Raw genomic sequence first — 19,260 nt, forward strand, 5'->3', positions numbered from 1 at the left:
AGTTTGTTAAAAAATCGTCTTTTGAGAGACACTACTGTACCGTATTATTATTATTATCATTATTACTAGCCAAGCTACAACCCTAGTTGGACAAACAAGATGCTATAAGCCCAAGGGCTCCAATAGGGAAAAATAGCCCAGTGAGGAAAGGAAATAAGGAAATAAATAAATGATGAGAACAATTTAACAATAAATCATTCTAAAACAGTAATACAGTAATGTCAAAACAGATATGTCCTCTATAAACTATTAACAACGTCAAAAACAGATATGTCCCATATTAACTATTAACATGTCAAAAACAGATATGTCCTATATTAACTATTAACAATGTCAAAACAGATATGTCCTATATTAACTATTGAAAATGTCAAAAACAGATATGTCCTATATTAACTATTAACAATGTCAAAAACAGATATGGCCTACATTAACTATCAACAACGTCAAAAACAGATATGTCCTATATTAACTATTAACAATGTCAAAACAGATATGTCCTATATAAACTATTAACAACGTCAAAACAGATATGTCCTATATAAACTATTAACAACGTCAAAACAGATATGTCCTATATAAACTATTAACAACATCAAAAACAGATATGTCCTATATCAACTATTAACAATGTCAAAACAGATATGTCATATATAAACTATAAAAAGACTTATGTATGTCAGTTCTTACCAGCGGAGGGTGTATTGTCCACCAGTTTCAAAACGTAGACTAGCTCTTGCTCCATATTAGAAGCTTCCAAGTTAAACGATTCCGTTTTGGCGGAAAGCTTTTGGTATCTGATTCCATATCGGTTCTCGGCACTTATGACGAATCCCGATAGAGATGCTAAGGCAATGTCGTGTACTTCGTCTTTTAGAGTTAAGCTCACATTTTGCAGAGAGAGGTATATTTTGTGATCTGAAACAGAAATATGCATTTGCTGAGGAAATACATACAAATTGTTACCTATGGTATGTCCTGTCTGCTTTTCTAATAGAACATTTTTATATTTCACTATCAGAAACCACTGCAAAAATTTTAAACAAGGGAGGTTATCAAAGGTATATAATAATTTTACATATTCATCTATAATTTGTACCTTTATACAGTATCAAATTAATCATAATGAAATGGATTTGAAATCAAGCTTATCATCTTAACCAGACTTTAACCCTTCTACCCCCAATGGACGTACTTGTACGTTTCACAAAACTCATCCCTTAACCCCCATGGACGTGCCGATACGTTTTTGCAAAAAGCTGCTATTTGCATTTTTCTTGCATATTTTTGATAACTTTATGAGAAACTTCAGGCATTTTCCAAAATAATGAGACCAACCTGACCTCTCTATGACAAAAATTAAGGCTGTCAGCGTAATCTAAAAAAAAAAAAATATTGCAAAACATGCTAGAAAAAGAAAAAAACCTGGGGGTTAAGGGTTGGAAAGTTCCAAATAGCATTGGGGTAAAAGGGTTAACAATATGATATAATGATTATCACAATGATAACAAGTTTTAATTAAAATTTCTGGATATTACAGTATTATCTCTTATGGTAAAAAAACTGCGAGTGACTGAACGTAGCAAATACTTTGCTGGCCTCTAAAAGTTATACATAGTAAAAATGATTCTTTATCCAGGACTTATTTCAAGAGAATTTCACCAGTTCTGATATAATTAAAAGTTTAAATAAACCAGATGGAAGATGTGGGGAGAGTGGGCTGTGGCACCCTAGCAGTACCAACCAACCTTGGCCAAGTCTCTCCTCAGGTAAGGAAGAACAAAGATAAAAAAAAATCCCCATTTTGTTTCTTCTGATGTTGGCTACCCACCAAAACTGGGGGAAGTGCCATGCTATTTAGATAGAAGTTTTCGTTCCCTAAAACTTTCTTTTTTCTACCACTCCACAAGCGAGATTAGTTCACCAAACTTTCAACTGGGTTCTACAAGGCACTAGAAGAGTTGGAAGACCCAGACCTACACGGCGGAAGATTATGAAGCGTGGAGTAGATGACGAATGGAGAAGTGTTGATTTAAAAGCTCAAGATGGAGATGACTGGCAAAATATAACTGAGGCCCTTTGCGTCATGATGATGGTGATGATGATTAGTTTTACATTCAATCCTGAGGATTTACTGATTCCTTATAATCAAATGGGTATTGTTAATAATAGAAACTCATGTTTACCAATATCATCTTTGTGAATATCATTTTCTCCTTGTGATTCAAGTTGCACAAGGGCTGAATGAAGTTGCTGTTTCTCTTCTTCCGTGAGGCTTGCAAGGACGCCGTTCTTTCTTTGGTTTCCGACGATGTCCATCACACCCAAGCCATCATCGTTTTCAGCGTTACTGCTCCATAACCATGAAAACCATCCTTCGCTAGTTGACTTGACAGGGAGAATGCGGCTAGGTTCATCTTGAGATATCTACCCCAGATCAAAAGAGAGAAATGCAATTGTTAGTGAAATTAAGATCAAAAGAGAGAAATGCAATTGTTAGTGAAATTAAGATCAAAAGAGAGAAATGCAATTGTTAGTGAAATTAAGATCAAAAGAGAGAAATGCAATTGTTAGTGAAATTAAGATCAAAAGAGAGAAATGCAATTGTTAGTGAAATTAAGATCAAAAGAGAGAAATGCAATTGTTAGTGAAATTAAGATCAAAAGAGAGAAATGCAATTGTTAGTGAAATTTTAATTTCTTATCTTGAAACATTCTGATCCCTTTTACAGCATTCTACTATCAAAACTCTTTTAAAACCCCAATTTTCTTAATTAAAGCTCATGTTTCTACAGCACAGAGTAGCGTATGACTTAAATACTTATCACAGCTCTACGTGTGCATTGCTAAAGGGATGTCTTAATTTACCAGTGGTTCAGCTACCCCTTTGTATTTTACCCAGTTATCATTATTATTATCATTACAAGCTAAGCTACAACCCTAATATGAAAAGCAGCATGCAATAAGCCTAAAGGCTCCAGCATGGAAAAATAGTCCAGTGAGGAAAGGAAACAAGGAAATAAATCAACTAAAAGAGAAGTAATGAACAATTAAAATAAAATATCTTAAGAACAGTAACAACATTAAACTAGATCTATTATATATATAAACTATAAAAACAAGAGGACGAAAAATAAGATAAAATAGTGTGCGTAAATGTACCTTCAAGCAAGTGAACTCTACCATAAGAAGGTAGTTACTCTTTTTCTAATCACCATCTTAGTCCATGATTCACAGTCTAGAGTGTCTTCAAGGTATTAGAAATTTCTACTTCGTCTAAGATTTGTTAACAGGTTTCTTCCCTTTCCTATGATACCCATATGGCATTTTTTCCTTCAATTTATGGTAGCGATGAAGTTTCCCTTAGCATATGTTGTTTCATATATAATCAACCATTTCCGTCATTTTTCATATTTTTACATCATACTGTACTACAGTCTATAAAATATATCTTCAATGCCATTTGATGATATGAAGATGACTCTAACTATACTACATACCATATATACCATAAAGTACAAATGAACAATACATTTGCTGTGCTATTCTATATAAGGTACAGTACAGTATACGACAAAATGTGAAAACTTACTAATATTTTGGCATGCATTCGACCAAGGACTATGTTAGTGAGATTGAGTGCGTCTTCCAGTTTTAGTAGATCAGCTTCTTCCTCACCAGAGTGGCGTTCCAACAGATGGTTTTTGTAGACCGTTACATATTCGTTATACAACGACCTTCAAAAAAAGAAAAACAGGATAATATATTATCATACACTATTATTTATCTAGGAATATTGAATACAGTCTTGGATATTTGATGACAGTAGTCCCCACGTGCATAAACTTTTTTCATAATAAATACGCAAGAAATCTTAAGTATTAAAATAGAGAAGGTTAATAGATATATTGAACAAGGTAAATTAATGTGCACAATGAAAAAAGTGCTTAAGATTATGATTAAATCATTCTCTTACAAACTACACAAAAATTAAAAACGACTTTACTGTACCTGTGTTTCTTTACGCAGTCCCATGAATAAGGACGAATTTGTTCCCGAATGACAGCATTGATCGCGTATTGCCACCATTCTACCGCATGACGCTTCAAAGGGACCTCGGGCCGATATTTCAAGAAACGTCTGGAATATTGAAAATACATTAAGTGGGGTCCTTAATAATGTAAAGTCACAAAAGGCAGATCTAGTTATATATGAACAGTGGTGAATAATGAAGGAAGATAAGAAAGACAATACTATTAAGGTTAGTAGATATAATATACTGTATGGGATAATATTTCAACAATTACTGTAGTACAGCAAAAGAAAAAATGAGTGTGCGTAGCATTATTATTTCATGTGGATGTTACTTCACAACTTGAAAATTCTATCATTATAATAAACAAATTTCTTCCACATGAGGGCAGACTCTTACAGTGCATTCTAATAACAAAGTTTACAGAAACACTTTCCTTAATAAAAGGGGCACCTTAAAGGAATTAAAGTTATGGAAATCCCTATTTATACAGTACTTTATCCTCAATTAGCATTATGCACGGTGATATTGTACTAGCATTAACTAATAATCAACAGGGACAATGAAAATGTTCATATTTACCATACCATCCAAACGCAACCCATTCCTCACATACGACAATATAGTAGTGTGAAAAATGTCCGACAACAAATTATCCAGCATAACTAAATAAGGAATATCACGTAACAGTCATTCAGTTTCCATGTACTCGGTATATGCATGATTTGCAGGAAATATGGGAGCATAATAATCATTCAAGTATTCCCTTGCAACATGCATATTTATGACCTTAAACTGCACGCTTCCTCGTATTGGGATCACTAGAGGGGTTCAGTTTTGTATGTCAATGAAAAGGCCACTCTAGGACAATCTTATTTCAAATTTATTAAATTTATATTAGAGCTTCATAAGTCTAATAACCATGGGAAGATTTAATAAAACATCTTGAGAATTTATTATCTAAATTCACTCATAATGAAGATTACTCAATACTCTTGCCGAGGTTCATAATGCTAAAATAAAGTAACAATATTAAGATTTTTTGGATCCACAGTAATTAGGAATAATCAAATATATAAATAGATTAAAATCTTGAAGAAAAAAAAATTACCTGCTTATATTTATGGTGATGAATGCCTCGGACAATTCGGTAAGCGCCAAATACTGTTGACGGGTAAAAGTTAAAGCAGCATCCTTTATCACTGCATCCACTAGGAGTCCCGGTACTCTTGCCTCCCGCTTCATTTGCTGCCTCATTTTTACTTTACATCTTACAGGTTGTAAAACTGTGGAAGTTGAATGAAACTTCAGTGAATTCCATAACGAAAATATACACATTCATTTCAAACCTTTTACTTAGTGTTATAATATCTTAATTTCACACAACACAAGATAATTTCTGAAAGTTTGCTAAAGAAGAAGAGCTGATAGAGAAACACATTAACCCTTTTACCCCCAATGGACGTACTGGTACGTTTCACAAAACTCATCCCTTTACCCCCTTGGACGTACTGGTACGTCCTTGCAAAAAACTGCCATTTACATTTTTTTTTGCATGTTTTTTATAACTTTATGAGAAACTTCAGGCATTTTCCAAAAGAATGAGACAAACCTGACCTCTCTATGATGAAAATTAAGGCTGTTAGAGCAATTTAAAATATATATATTGCAAAAAGTGTTTGAAAAAAAAAAAAACACCTGGGGGTTAAGGGTTGGAAAGTTCCAAATAGCCTGGGGGTAAAAGGGATAAAGCAAGTATAAATTGATATGAATAGTCTACAGTACTCCAGATGATTAGATTAAGGAAAGCTTACCCACATAAATTCTTTTCATAACACAACACAGTAGAACTAATTTATTGCATGTTAATATTCATTCTACAGTATTACGTTAAAACTGAAACATGTATTCAATATAGATTAATAAATACATAATAATAAAGCAATGAATTGTTAGCAATCTGTTTTCCCTAGTAGTATGCAAAATCTAATTTCAAGTTATCTTTTGCTAACATTTTTTTTTGTAATTGCATCAGCTCTTATTTATAATTGATAATACTTTGTATGTCTATGAAGACTGACATGGCGAGCCTTTTAGTAAACCACATCCACATAAAAATATTGGTACAAAAACTTGGATCTCTTACTTTGCTTGAACTGAAAACCAACTACTACAAACCTTGGAAATATAAACACGAAAAGACCTCTTCTGACTCACCAAATTGAAAAGGCTCGTCATTTATTGAAAAGGTGTTGAGCCCTTGTTCCAAGTACTGGTGCCAGAGTTCCGTACTAATATGAGGTTTGACTAGTCTCTGACGATCACTTCCAGGGTTCACGTACAATGAAGCAGATACAAAATCAATGACCTTATTGATTGTCGTGGCATTTCCGTCAACATGCACCTTTTTCCATTTGCTGAAATATAAGAGAAAATCATTACTTATAGGTAATCAATCAGACTGATAGGTTCAAAATCATTCAAGCGACGTATTAGATAATTATTTTGTATAAAATAACTGCTATATTTTTGCTTTATCAAAGAATCTACAGATGTCTACAATTAATAATGATACAAAAAAATTACCCGATAATATCGGTTTAATTCATGAATTTTTGTATACTTGGAAAAGGATATTCTGGGCTTTCCAACTCACACTCTCTCTCTCTCTCTCTCTCTCTCTCTCTCTCTCTCTCTCTCTCTCTCTCTCTCTCTCTCTCTCTCTCTCTCTGTGTATGAGTGTGTGGAAAGTTCATAATTAATTTCTCTAACCCAAGACATTCCTTACACTGTATATCTATAAGGTCACTTTCATAACGTTTGTAGTTTTAAAAAATATAATCAGCAGATGAACTCGAGTGGTTAGAAAGCCACATAAGTCAATTAATGATAAAAACTCCAAGAAAAAATGCTTGAGCTTACATCCAAAACATTAAGGGTAACATTTTGTTGCAATAGTGACCCAAACACAAGAGATGTGTCAGTGACAGTTTTAAAAGCCATTGTAGAAAGTGCTTCAGAGAAAATACTTTAATCAAAGATTTTCTGGTCCCTAACATGATGCAAAATCTTGAATAAAATCCCTCCTGATAAAGTATGCAATATACAGGAGTTCAGAATGAAGACACCAGTTATTAACCTTTTCAGGTCTGATTAAAGAAAGAAATTCTTTACTAGGAAGAAAGAAGCCATCTTTAGTATTAATTCCATCCAAATTATACAAGAAAGCAGAGAGGCCATCATGTGTCTCTTCGAATAGGAGCATTGCTATGTTTGCTTCAAACCACTTTTCCTATGGGGCCGACAGAAATGCATGAATAAACCTTTTGGTATGCTAACTTTTAAATAATACAGTAATCTCCCAGCAACCATTATGGAGGTTACATAACTTGAGCTATGTCAATTCATAATCTTCACAGCTTGCAGAGATGTTTTCAGCCTACTATAAGCTTATATAATCCTTGATGCTAGAGTAAATATTCACATGATTTAAAGTTACTAAGATTATATTTTAGTTGCGAGTACCCTCACGAAATTCTTTGAAGTTCGGTCTTTCCTTTCTTAATTTTCTTTGCTTAATTTTCTTTTGATCTTGCTAGACTTTTTTACAAACTTAAAACACATAGCTTTACAAGTTAATTCTTAAAGTCATGTTATGGCCCAAGAAAAACGAGCATACAACCTGTAAAACTTGATAATTGGACAAATAGAAAAGTATTACAATAATAATACTTACTGATTGGTAGTATCAGCAGATAAACTTTGAAGGCAAAATCCAATCACTAATGGTCTGGAGCAGGAATGAGCGTCTTCGTAGCGGATATGAACATTGTTGATATGAAGCTCTAGGTTGTTCCATATTCGATTGTAAAGCATACCTACAATTCAAAATAATTTGACAGTTAAATTTACATATATACATACATACATATACCAAGGCAATTCCCCAATATTGGGAGGTAGCCGACATCAAACAACCAAAAAAGGGGACCTCTTCTCTCTATGTTCCTCCCACCCTGACAAGGGACTCAACCGAGTTCGGCTGGTACTGCTAGGGTGCCACAGCCCACCCTCCCCCCGTTATCCACCAAAGATGAAGCTTCATAATGCTGAATCCCCTACTGCTGCTACCTCCGTGGTCATCTAAGGCACCGGAGGAAGCAGCAGGGCCTACCGGAACTGCGTCACAATTAAAGTTTTCAGACAAAAACTCATTTTCATCCACAAATAACCACAGCATACTGGTCTGAAATGGGATTACCTACAGTTCCCTTAAAGCTATTGATATGTACAGCTGGACACAGAAATTCCTGGTACACCTCGCTCCGAAGTGAACCCTCGGTTTAGCCTTGCCCATCACCTGTGCCATCCCTTCCTTCACTATATGTTTGGTTACTTGCCGTGAAGTAAGGATTTGAAGGGATGCACTTCTTCAGTGTGGTGCATGAGGGACTTCTGTGTCCAACTCTTTAGGACCTACCCAGGTAAATATATACCAAGTCTACTTCAACAATTAAGAAAAAATTATAGCCGTCATTGCAATTTTACTACGGAAATTCACACTGCTGTACTGTATCTGTTTTAAATCAGTGTATTAGACGATAGAAATACGTATTTTAGAGGATCCGCTAACCAAGAACAAAAAAAATAGTTTCTAATAAGAAATTATTGCTGACAATGCAATTTTACTAAGGATTTTCACACTAACGTACTGTATTTGTTTTAAATTGGTGCATTAGACAATACAAATACATATTTAATAGCATCAGCTAACCAAGAATAAAAAAAAACAGTTTCTAATAATAAGATATCTCTATTGCAGTTTGGATCTGCTATACGTACTTCAAAACAAGCTTCTCTATCCAATACTAATCAGTAACCACTGAGTCAACACCAAATTCAAGAATTGTTTGAAAATTACATTAAATGAATGATGATAAATTCTTTTTATAATATAAGAATGGACACTGAATAATTATTACTTATTTATAAATAAATGTATGGGTACTTTGTACTCCTCCTCTGTCCATTCCTGTTGTTTCTAAGCTGTTTTAAAATTTCGAATTTGTTCTTTTCAGAGAAATGTTTATCAATATTTTCAAATTTCATCCAGTTTTCAATCCTAGCTAGACTCATATATAATGCATATATGTGTATGTATATATATATATATATATATATATATATATATATATATATATATATATATATATATATATTTTTGGGCTCAAGCCATGGCGTCCTGATGGAAGGTTCCTTTTTGGTAGCTTCCTTGGGTATAAGACTACTAAGATATTCCCAGAGAATTTAACCACAGGTTATCACAGAATTCTAACTTCTGGAGCGAGTATCTCAAAGGTTTCCCTTTAAGACATCGTAATACAACAGGGGACGCGCATGTCTGAACGCGCCACATAGCTATCTTCACCCCGAACAGAGTTAATGCTTCGGTGTGTAAGGACTGAGAATAGCTGGGAGCCGTTCCACAGCTAATCTCCCTCGTGGCTACTACTGATACTCGAGACGTAAACAAACGGACGCCATTGCTCTAATGACGTCACGCCCGTCTTCATCCTTTGTTTAGTAGCTGCCCTACTTAGACGGATTTTCCCTGTGTTAACTTTATCGTTTTGCATCTTCGCTATGTCGTTACCTTCAGCCTCGCCTTCTTCTGGAAAGTTGAGTACAAGGTTCCAGTATTGTTTAATTAAGCTCTGGCCGTACAGTAAATATTACTTTTCGAGATAATTGCTGTTTTGTGGCAGAGCTGTGCCTCTACCGGACCCGCCATTTTATGGCGTCGTTGTTGTTATGCATGTCTTATTTAGTTAGCCACAACAACGTTTCCGGCCTTATTTACTAATCGATTACATTAGTTTATTTAGTCTTCATAGCTAGGAACTTTTATATCGTGTTTAGACGCTTTTTATCGGTCATCGATTGACCTCTTACCAGTCGGCTACTATAGCCCCCAGGCCAGGAGCCTACATACAAGTGTTCATGCATGATTTATCAGTGATCCTAGGCTAAGTTATGAAGATAGTGGCATTATTTTACAATACTTTTGACAGTGATGCAAATGTTTTCGCCTTCAGGGACCATATAGGGGATAGGCTAGTCAGTGACTCTTTCTAGCCTAACCTAATGATAGGACCCCTATATGCTTCCTTCATCCCCTGCCTTGGCATTCCCTCTATTTAGCCTTGATTCCTTTTCTGAGTAAAGGGATCAATTGTCTAATAGAGTATATATCGCCTCTCAGTCCTCCCTAAAGGAATGAACCCCCTTTAAGGTTGCGTCCGAGAGTGAGGTTAGGCTAGCCCTACCTCTATGGCTAGGATAGTCTATGACTGTCCTGCGATAGCGATATGTCTTCTTCCTTTCCTAGTTCAGGACTCTTAGCCCTGCTCTAGGTTAGGTTAGGAAGGTTTCTCTGTTCCATGCTGAAACTGTACTCTCGCACCGTTTTAGCTGATCTGCCTGATCTTAGGTTAGGGAGTGTCCTCCCTTTCCCTAGTGGCCGCTCTGGTACAGAAACCCTTCCTTGGAAGACTTCTCTCTTCTCCCTCCCCACCTATCTCTTGTATAGCCTAGCCTATGCTTAGGTTAGTTTATACCCATCTGTCCCCTGTCCTACAACTCCTCCTTAGGGTGGAATAGTAGGGCTACCCGAGCTTCCTTGTGCAGTCCGCTCTGGTACATATACCTTCATAGTGTCCTATAAGGTTAGTTGCTAGTATAGCTCTGCATATGGGAGTCTCCCCCCCCCCCTTTGGGTGTTCCCTAGCCCTCCCTTGGGCTACCTTGCTCCCGGTCCCTAGTGACCCCTGCTCCTGGATGTTAGAGCCTGCCTCTATCATGGGTACACCCTCTCAGGGAGGGGGAGGGATGTCTGGAGTCCTGATGGTACTTCCTGCATCCTTTCCCCCCTCCCCCCTGTCTCTCTCCCTATCCGGGTGCCGGTCTCTTGCCGCCTCTACTGTCGGCATACCTGCCTCCTACTCGGTGACTCTTCCTAACCTTGCCGCCAGCCCCCCGTGTACCGAGGGACTGCCGGCTGCCGCCGGCTACTACCGGCGGCTCTCCTCCTCCTAGCTCGTCGTCCGCTTGCCGGTCGGCCGCCGGAGTGCCGGCATATACTGCCGGCAACCCGGTGCAGCTTTAACCATCCTTATCCCAGTCACCAATCCGGCATCCTCCGACTGCCGGAGCCGCCGCTCCCTGCCGGCGTGCCGCCGTTGTGCCGGCGGCCGCCATCCTGGTATTTGACTGACTTTGAACATTGTCTGTCCTAATGCCAGAATCTACGCTGGAGCGAGCTCCGGCATGCCGGCGGCTTGCCGGATGCCCCGGAGGCGTCAAGAATACTTGCACCCCCTTCCTGTAGCTATCATAGGACAATGATAGCCCTATATCGCAAACAGATAGACTGTTTCTACTATTAAGATCAGTACCTGGTACTGCTCTGTTAGTGAGCATGCTGTCTCTTTGCATTCTTCTAATTCCAGCATGCTATGTGCATCTTAGCACGGCTGGTTGCCAGAAGCAGTTACCTTTAAAAAGAGGCCTTCTGGCCCTTAACTTGGAACCGAATGATCTCGGTCCCAATCTTGCCCTTGGAATTTCCCATGGAATTCCAAAATACTTGGAGCTCTAAGGAATTATATCCGGTGCCCTCGGTCACTCGGATTATCCAGGGACCAAGCTTATGGTAACCAGCCGGGCGGGATGCATGGAGCATGTTCTCCTTTACTATTTCATTCTCTATGCATCACACCTTTCATTAAGTTAAAATTAATAATTAATATTAACTTACTTTAAGAGCCATTCTTATGACTCCCCCATACTCATTTTCTCTTTCTTCCACAGGAGGAGCAGACGAAGTGTGATTTCGCCTTCTGCGCTGTGAAACGCCCGCAGTTTTACGGGCATACGGCTTGCAGGACTCACGCCCCTTGTGCAGACAAGAAAGGGGATTTGAAGTTTTGGAATCCACTGAACTGTACGGTCTGTCAGGCTCACCTAGTTGAGGCCTTCCATAATCCTCCCTCAGCGGAGATTAGAGACATTTCTCGTGAAAAGCTGCGCAAGTGGGTGCGTGGCTTCCAGAAAAATGCTACCGGACCGTACCTGGCCACCGAAGAACTGAGGTCACTGTTGTTCCCTAAGGCCTCCCCTGACTCAGTGGTACCCAAAGACGTGATCCCCACTGTCCAAATTACGGTGGAACCTGATGTAGTCATGGCTCAGTCCATGCACGAGTGTCGTTTGGATTCCGAAGATGACGGACAGATTTCGGATGTCTCGGAAGACACGGAGAAAACGCTTATGGCTCAAGGAGCCGAAGATGACGAAGACAAGGTGGAATACGCCGAGTCGGAGCAAGAGGTCGCTCCCCCGTCCATCCCCCCTCCTACTCCTACACCGACGGAAATGTCTATTCCGTCTACCTCCTCGACTCCAGATCCTTCTTCTTCCACTCAAGAATTGATCCGACTGATTAGAGCCGTCATGGACGACAGGCTGAAGGAGAACCAGGAGTCCATCAGGTCGATGATAGGATCCAGAGAACCGAAGAAGATTTCGGTCAAGGATCTCCCCGCTTGCTCTCATGCCAACCCGTGGAGGTATGCAGAGCATATGGTTATTGCGACCGGCAGGATCTTTGTCAGTGATAAGATCGGCACGGTCCCTTTGGAAGATGTGGAGTTCTTCCCAAACTTTGAGGCCTACCCGGACTGTTACGTCCGGCTTCGTTCCGAACCTGCCTCGAAGGAAGAGACCGAACCTAAGGAAGAGATAGTGCTCGATCTCGCAAAGGCCCAGGCTATGCTAGCCTCCGCATTCAAGAGTAGAGGCTTTACCTGCTCTAAGCTTCCGGCCTTGAGCAAGAAGCACCCTACTTACGTTGCACCTGAAACTGCGGTTCTTCCATTCTTGGAAAAGGCCTTAGCTGCATGCCTTAAAGCGGCGGATGAAGGGAAACCCTGCCCTGCATTGGAGGAGTGCAGACCCTTCTCCATAGTGACCCCCCCTGACGCTCGACACTGGAAAGATGTTCAACATACTTTCGTCGTGGGAAGGCTCGATCCTGACGTCGCCGGACGTCAGTTTAATGAAGACCTCCCTAAGCTCAACGATCACCTCCTTCGTCGGGAACAAGACACGAAGGAGAGGCTTGCGGCATCTCTTTCTCATCAAGTCCAACTTGAAGTTATGGCCTGTGACACTAGAGTACCAGACCACTACATGGTACTCTCCAAATCCCACCTATTGACTGTAATGAAGGACTTGTACCACTTCATAAAGGCTCGAAGAGCCTGTCGTGAATTCGTGTTTGCCGGTGCCACCGTGAAACACGAACCCCGGAGGCTGATTTCCTCCAACATCTGGGGAAAACACCTCTTTCCTTCTGACCTTGTGAAGGAAATCACTGACAGAGCCGCCACGGAGAATAGGAACCTTCTCCACAAGTGGGGCATGTCCAGGAAAAGGAAACCCTCTCAGGACGACGGACCTCAGCCTAAGAGGAAACCCCAAAAGCAAAAACCCCAGCAACGTCAGCAAAGACGTCAGTTTCCGGGACCCGCTACCTCCCAAGTGGTTGCCCAACCACAACAGACCTTTCAATTGGTCCCCCAACCGGTGTTGTCACAGTCACCGGTCTTCACCCCTGCCTTTGAGCAACAATCAACTACCTTTCGTGCCAAAGGTAGAGGCTCATTCAGGGGTGCAAGCAAAGACGCATCTCGCCGTCCCTCCAGAGGTAGAGGAGGAAAGGGAGCTAGTGGCCGAGGCAGCAAGTCCTCGGGACACCAGAAGCAATGAAGTGCTTCCGGTGGGAGGAAGACTCCGCCAATTCCAGGATCGTTGGACCTTCGATCCCTGGGTGCACAGCATCGTCAAGAAGGGTCTAGGCTGGAGTTGGACTCAACCACCCCCAATCTTCCAGCAATTCTTCCAACAATCAACCCCCCTTCTGGAAGAATATGTTCTAGACCTCTTGAACAAGAAGGTGATAAGGAAGGTAAAGTCCACCAGGTTCCAAGGGAGACTGTTTTGTGTTCCCAAGAAGGACTCAGACAAACTCAGAGTCATTCTGGACTTATCCCCCCTCAACAAGTTCATAGCGAACAACAAATTCAAGATGCTGACGCTTCAACAAATAAGGACCCTTCTGCCTCAAGGTTCCTATACGGTCTCTATAGACCTGGCGGATGCCTACTGGCACGTTCCAATGAACCATCACGCTTCCTCCTACCTAGGATTTCGACTCCAAAGGAAAAGCTACGCCTTCCGGGCCATGCCCTTCGGCCTCAACGTGGCCCCTCGGATCTTCACAAAACTGGCGGATGCCATAGTACAACAACTCCGCCTAAGAAACGTCCAGGTGATGGCCTACCTCGACGACTGGCTAGTCTGGGCTCCATCGCCCGAAGAGTGTGCAAAGTCTTGCAACGAAGTTACCCAGTACCTAGAACACCTGGGATTCAAGATCAACGAGAAAAAATCTCGCCTCTCTCCAGCTCAGAAGTTTCAGTGGTTGGGAATCCACTGGAATCTTCAGTCACACCGCCTTTCCATCCCCCAGAAGAAAAGGAAGGAAATAGCAGGGTCTGTCAAGCGACTACTGAAATCCAAACGCATTTCAAGACGACAGCAGGAACGAGTTCTAGGCTCTCTACAATTCGCCTCAGTGACAAACCCAGTGCTTCGTGCACAGCTAAAGGATGCCGCGGGAGTCTGGAGACGCTCGGCATCCATCGCTCGGAGAGACCTCAAGAGACGGCTTCCAAACAGACTGCGACGCCTCCTAAAGCCGTGGTCGGAAGAAAAGGCCCTGAAAAGGTCCATTCCTCTCCAACACCCTCCTCCATCACTCAACATCCACACGGATGCCTCACTGGAAGGTTGGGGAGGTCACTCCCACCAGAAACAGGTTCAAGGTACCTGGTCTCCACTATTCAAGATGTTCCACATAAACATCTTGGAGGCCATGGCGGTCCTTCTAACACTGAAGAAGTTATCCCCGCCGCCCTCGATCCACATCCGTCTAACCCTAGACAACTCGGTGGTAGTTCGTTGTCTCAATCGCCAAGGCTCAAGATCGCCCCAGATAAATCAGGTGCTTCTCCCAATCTTCCGTCTGGCAGAGAAGAAGAAGTGGCACCTGTCTGCAGTTCACCTACAAGGATTCCGCAACGTGACAGCGGATGCTCTATCTCGGACAAACCCGATAGAGTCGGAATGGTCTCTAGACGCAAGATCGTTCTCCTTCATCTCTCTCCAAGTCCCAGAACTTCAGATAGATCTCTTTGCAACGAGCGACAACAATCAACTTCCTCTGTACGTAGCCCCGTACGAGGACCCCAAAGCAGAAGCAGTGGATGCCATGTCACTGGACTGGAACAGATGGTCCAAGATCTATCTGTTCCCTCCCACCAACCTTCTGTTGAAAGTCCTCTCCAAACTGAGAACCTTCAAAGGGACAGCGGCCCTAGTGGCTCCCAAGTGGCCCCGGAGCAACTGGTACCCCCTGGTCCTGGAGCTGCAGCCCAAGCTGATCCCTCTCCCGGGCCCAGTTCTCTCTCAACAAGTACAGAAGTCGACTGTCTTCGCTTCATCATCGAAAATCAAGGACCTTCATCTCATGATTTTCTCTCCCTTGCCGCAAAGAAGAGGTTTGGGATCTCGAAGAAAAGTCTAGACTTCCTAGAGGAATACAAGACCGAATCCACGAGACGGCAATATGAATCATCCTGGAGGAAATGGGTCTCCTTCGTCAAGACAAAAAATCCTAAAGAAATCACGATTGATTTCTGTATGTCCTTCTTTATTCACCTTCATGGACAAGGATTAGCAGCCAATACGATTTCAACCTGCAAATCGGCCTTGACTAGACCAATTCTATATGCTTTCCAAATTGATCTGTCCAACGACATCTTCAACAAACTACCAAAAGCATGTGCTCGCCTACGTCCAGCACCCCCACCGAAACCGATCTCCTGGTCACTAGACAAGGTACTCCATTTCGCCTCCAACTTGGACAACGATTCATGCCCCCTCAAGGATCTGACTCAGAAAGTTATATTTTTATTTGCTCTCGCTTCGGGAGCTCGAGTCAGCGAAATAGTGGCATTATCAAGAGAAGAAGGACACATCCTGTTTACCGATTCAGGAGAAGTGACCCTCTCCCCTGATCCGACGTTTCTCGCTAAAAATGAATTACCCACCAAAAGATGGGGCCCTTGGAGAATATGCCCCCTGAAGGAGGATGTCTCTCTATGTCCAGTAGAGAGCCTCAAGGTCTATCTTCGCAGAACTTCGAACTCTGGTGGAGGCCAACTCTTCAAAGGAGAAACATCGGGCAGCGACCTGTCACTGAAACAATTAAGAGCGAAAATCACCTACTTCATTCGCAGAGCGGATCCGAACAGTACACCCGCTGGTCATGATCCTAGAAAAGTGGCATCATCTCTGAATTTCTTTCAGAGCATGGACTTTGAAAGCCTTAAAAACTTCACGGGCTGGAAGTCCTCGCGAGTTTTCTTTAAACACTATGCGAAACAAGTGCACGAAGTCAAACATTTTGTGGTAGCCGCAGGTAGTGTTATGAAACCTGCACCTAACTCTGCGTAGAACAGTGAGTTACTTGGGACTCTAACTCTTCGGGTGCCTATGTTGACCCTCGAGCGATTCATAGTGATGTCGAAAAACACTTAGTGCTTTTATAACTGTTCTTATCCCAGTTGAAATGTCATAGTGTCACACAAGTGCCGCATGCCTTGAGGATGATGTGTTTTAATTAAAGACTTGCGTTCCTCGAGAACGAGTACCTACTAATATCCTGAAATTCCTTTTCAGATTCAAGAGCAAGCCTTTATTTCTATGTACATTATTATTACTGTAAATGAACTTTACTTTTTGCTGTAAATTATTTAATTTCTGCATTTGTGAAATAAAATTTCTATTTTATTACTTGTGCGTCTCTTTCAGCTCCTACTTACTATGAAATACATACCTGTCATAGTTTTATTTATTCCTCCTTTCTTATGGTTATGAAGAATTTAAGATGTCTAATCCTAAATTATATTCACCCTGACTAAGTAAGGTTCCTACACGAATGCTTACTTCTGATACCCAAGAGATGAACTCTATACACAGTGTCCAACCACCACTGGTCTAATTTCAGAATGTTCCTATACAAATACCAAACATTCAGCTTCATCTCTAAGTTCTTCAAGTTCTTCTCTCAGGATGAATAGCCCTTCAATACCACTTTGACGTCGGCATAGCCCATGGGAATTTCACTGCCAAGGGGGGCAGGATACTTCTTCCCTATGGTTCTTTATCTAAGATTACTTTGCTGTTTTGTCAATGCCTAGGCACTTCATACTAGGGGAAAATCTACCACGATACATTGATTCTCTGGTACTCTTCCATCAGGACGCCATGGCTTGAGCCCAAAAAACGGATTTTGAGCGAAGCGAAAAATCTATTTTTGGGTGAGATAGCCATGGCGTCCTGATGGACCCTCCCTACTACTTCGTCCAGTTTTGTTCCCACCCTGTGCTACTGTATCATGGCGATGGGCAGCAACTGGCTTCAGGATGAAGACGGGCGTGACGTCATTAGAGCAATGGCGTCCGTTTGTTTACGTCTCGAGTATCAGTAGTAGCCACGAGGGAGATTAGCTGTGGAACGGCTCCCAGCTATTCTCAGTCCTTACACACCGAAGCATTAACTCTGTTCGGGGTGAAGATAGCTATGTGGCGCGTTCAGACATGCGCGTCCCCTGTTGTATTACGATGTCTTAAAGGGAAACCTTTGAGATACTCGCTCCAGAAGTTAGAATTCTTTGATAACCTGTGGTTAAATTCTCTGGGAATATCTTAGTAGTCTTATACCCAAGGAAGCTACCAAAAAGGAACCTTCCATCAGGACGCCATGGCTATCTCACCCAAAAATAGATTTTTCGCTTCGCTCAAAATCCGTTATATATATACACATACCAAGGCACTTCCCCAATTTTGGGGGGTAGCCGACATCAACAAATGAAACAAAAAAGGGGACCCCTCCTCTCTACGTTCCTCTCAGCCTGACAAGGGACTCAACCGAGTTAGGCTGGTACTGCTAGGGTGCCACAGCCCACCCTTCCCCGTTATCCACCACAGATGAAGCTTCATAACGCTGAATCCCCTACTGCTGCTACCTCCGCGGTCATCTAAGGCACAGGAGGAAGCAGCAGGGCCTACTGGAACTGCGTCACAATCGCTCGCCATTCATTCCTATTTCTAGCACGCTCTCTTGCCTCTCTCACATCTATCCTCCTATCACCCAGAGCTTTCTTCACTCCATCCATCCACCCAAAACCTTGGCCTTCCTCTTGTACTTCTCTAATCAACTCTCGCATTCATCACCTTCTTTAGCAGACAGCCATTTTCCATTCTCTCAACATGGCCAAACCACCTCAACACATTCATATATACATAAATATATATATATACATATATATATATATATATATGTGTGTGTGTGTGTGTGTATACAGAAGGTCCTGAACTTACCAACTTAATTGACTCCAAGAAAAGTTTGCTAAATTTTGGACTAAGGTAGGCCTAATCTGAATCTAATCTGTATGACTTGCAGCTACATAAGTCAAATGTCATTTTGCTTACTGTATTAAATGATAAAATATTGGTTTATTACAGACTTTTTCACGAAAAATTCCCCCCCCCCCAAAAAAAAAATCACCCTGCGTCTTAACACTTTAAGAAAAAGTTGTATAAGGGAGTTTGAAACCCCTCAAACACCAAACTATTGACATACAAGCACTCAAACTGACGAGAGATAGAATATAAACCTACAGTTATCATTCATATGTAATAAATTCATTTATTTTTATATTGCACTTTCTTTAATGAAGTACAGTAGCATTTTTTTCCTTTTTTTTTTTTTTGGTAATCAGCTGATGACTTGCTAACCCCCTTCTACAAGAAAACATGGTCTCATAACAGACGACGTTATGACATATTAGTTGTTTATGCAGTATATATATCTATTTCCTCAATTTTTTTGATATTTTGTAATAAATCAATATACTGATAATGACTTTGTTTCCTGAGTTACGAAATAATACAAACACACAGTTGCTAAATACGACCTGGGAAAAAACGTTTGTTTGTTGATTGCAGTATTACCAATTTGCAGAAAAGTAACTAGACCTAG

The 19,260-nt window shown here is 41.0% G+C and overlaps 1 protein-coding gene across 2 annotated transcripts in view; it reads right to left on the reverse strand.

Annotated features, from left to right (window-relative positions):
* Positions 1 to 19,260, reverse strand: part of LOC137640314 (intermembrane lipid transfer protein VPS13A-like) — a 158,496-nt gene that overhangs the window by 127,496 nt on the left and 11,740 nt on the right. For both annotated transcript variants that reach the window (XM_068372947.1, XM_068372946.1), the window contains exons 5-11: positions 7,769 to 7,910; positions 6,250 to 6,449; positions 5,144 to 5,318; positions 4,011 to 4,139; positions 3,592 to 3,736; positions 2,187 to 2,427; positions 691 to 918 (exon numbers count right to left, since the gene is read on the reverse strand). In XM_068372947.1, coding sequence (XP_068229048.1) covers positions 691 to 918; positions 2,187 to 2,427; positions 3,592 to 3,736; positions 4,011 to 4,139; positions 5,144 to 5,318; positions 6,250 to 6,449; positions 7,769 to 7,910 — 1,260 coding nt within the window. The remainder of the gene's footprint in view (positions 1 to 690; positions 919 to 2,186; positions 2,428 to 3,591; positions 3,737 to 4,010; positions 4,140 to 5,143; positions 5,319 to 6,249; positions 6,450 to 7,768; positions 7,911 to 19,260) is intronic.

This window comes from Palaemon carinicauda, chromosome 4 (genome assembly GCF_036898095.1).
Source record: "Palaemon carinicauda isolate YSFRI2023 chromosome 4, ASM3689809v2, whole genome shotgun sequence".
NCBI classification, from domain to species: domain Eukaryota; kingdom Metazoa; phylum Arthropoda; class Malacostraca; order Decapoda; family Palaemonidae; genus Palaemon; species Palaemon carinicauda.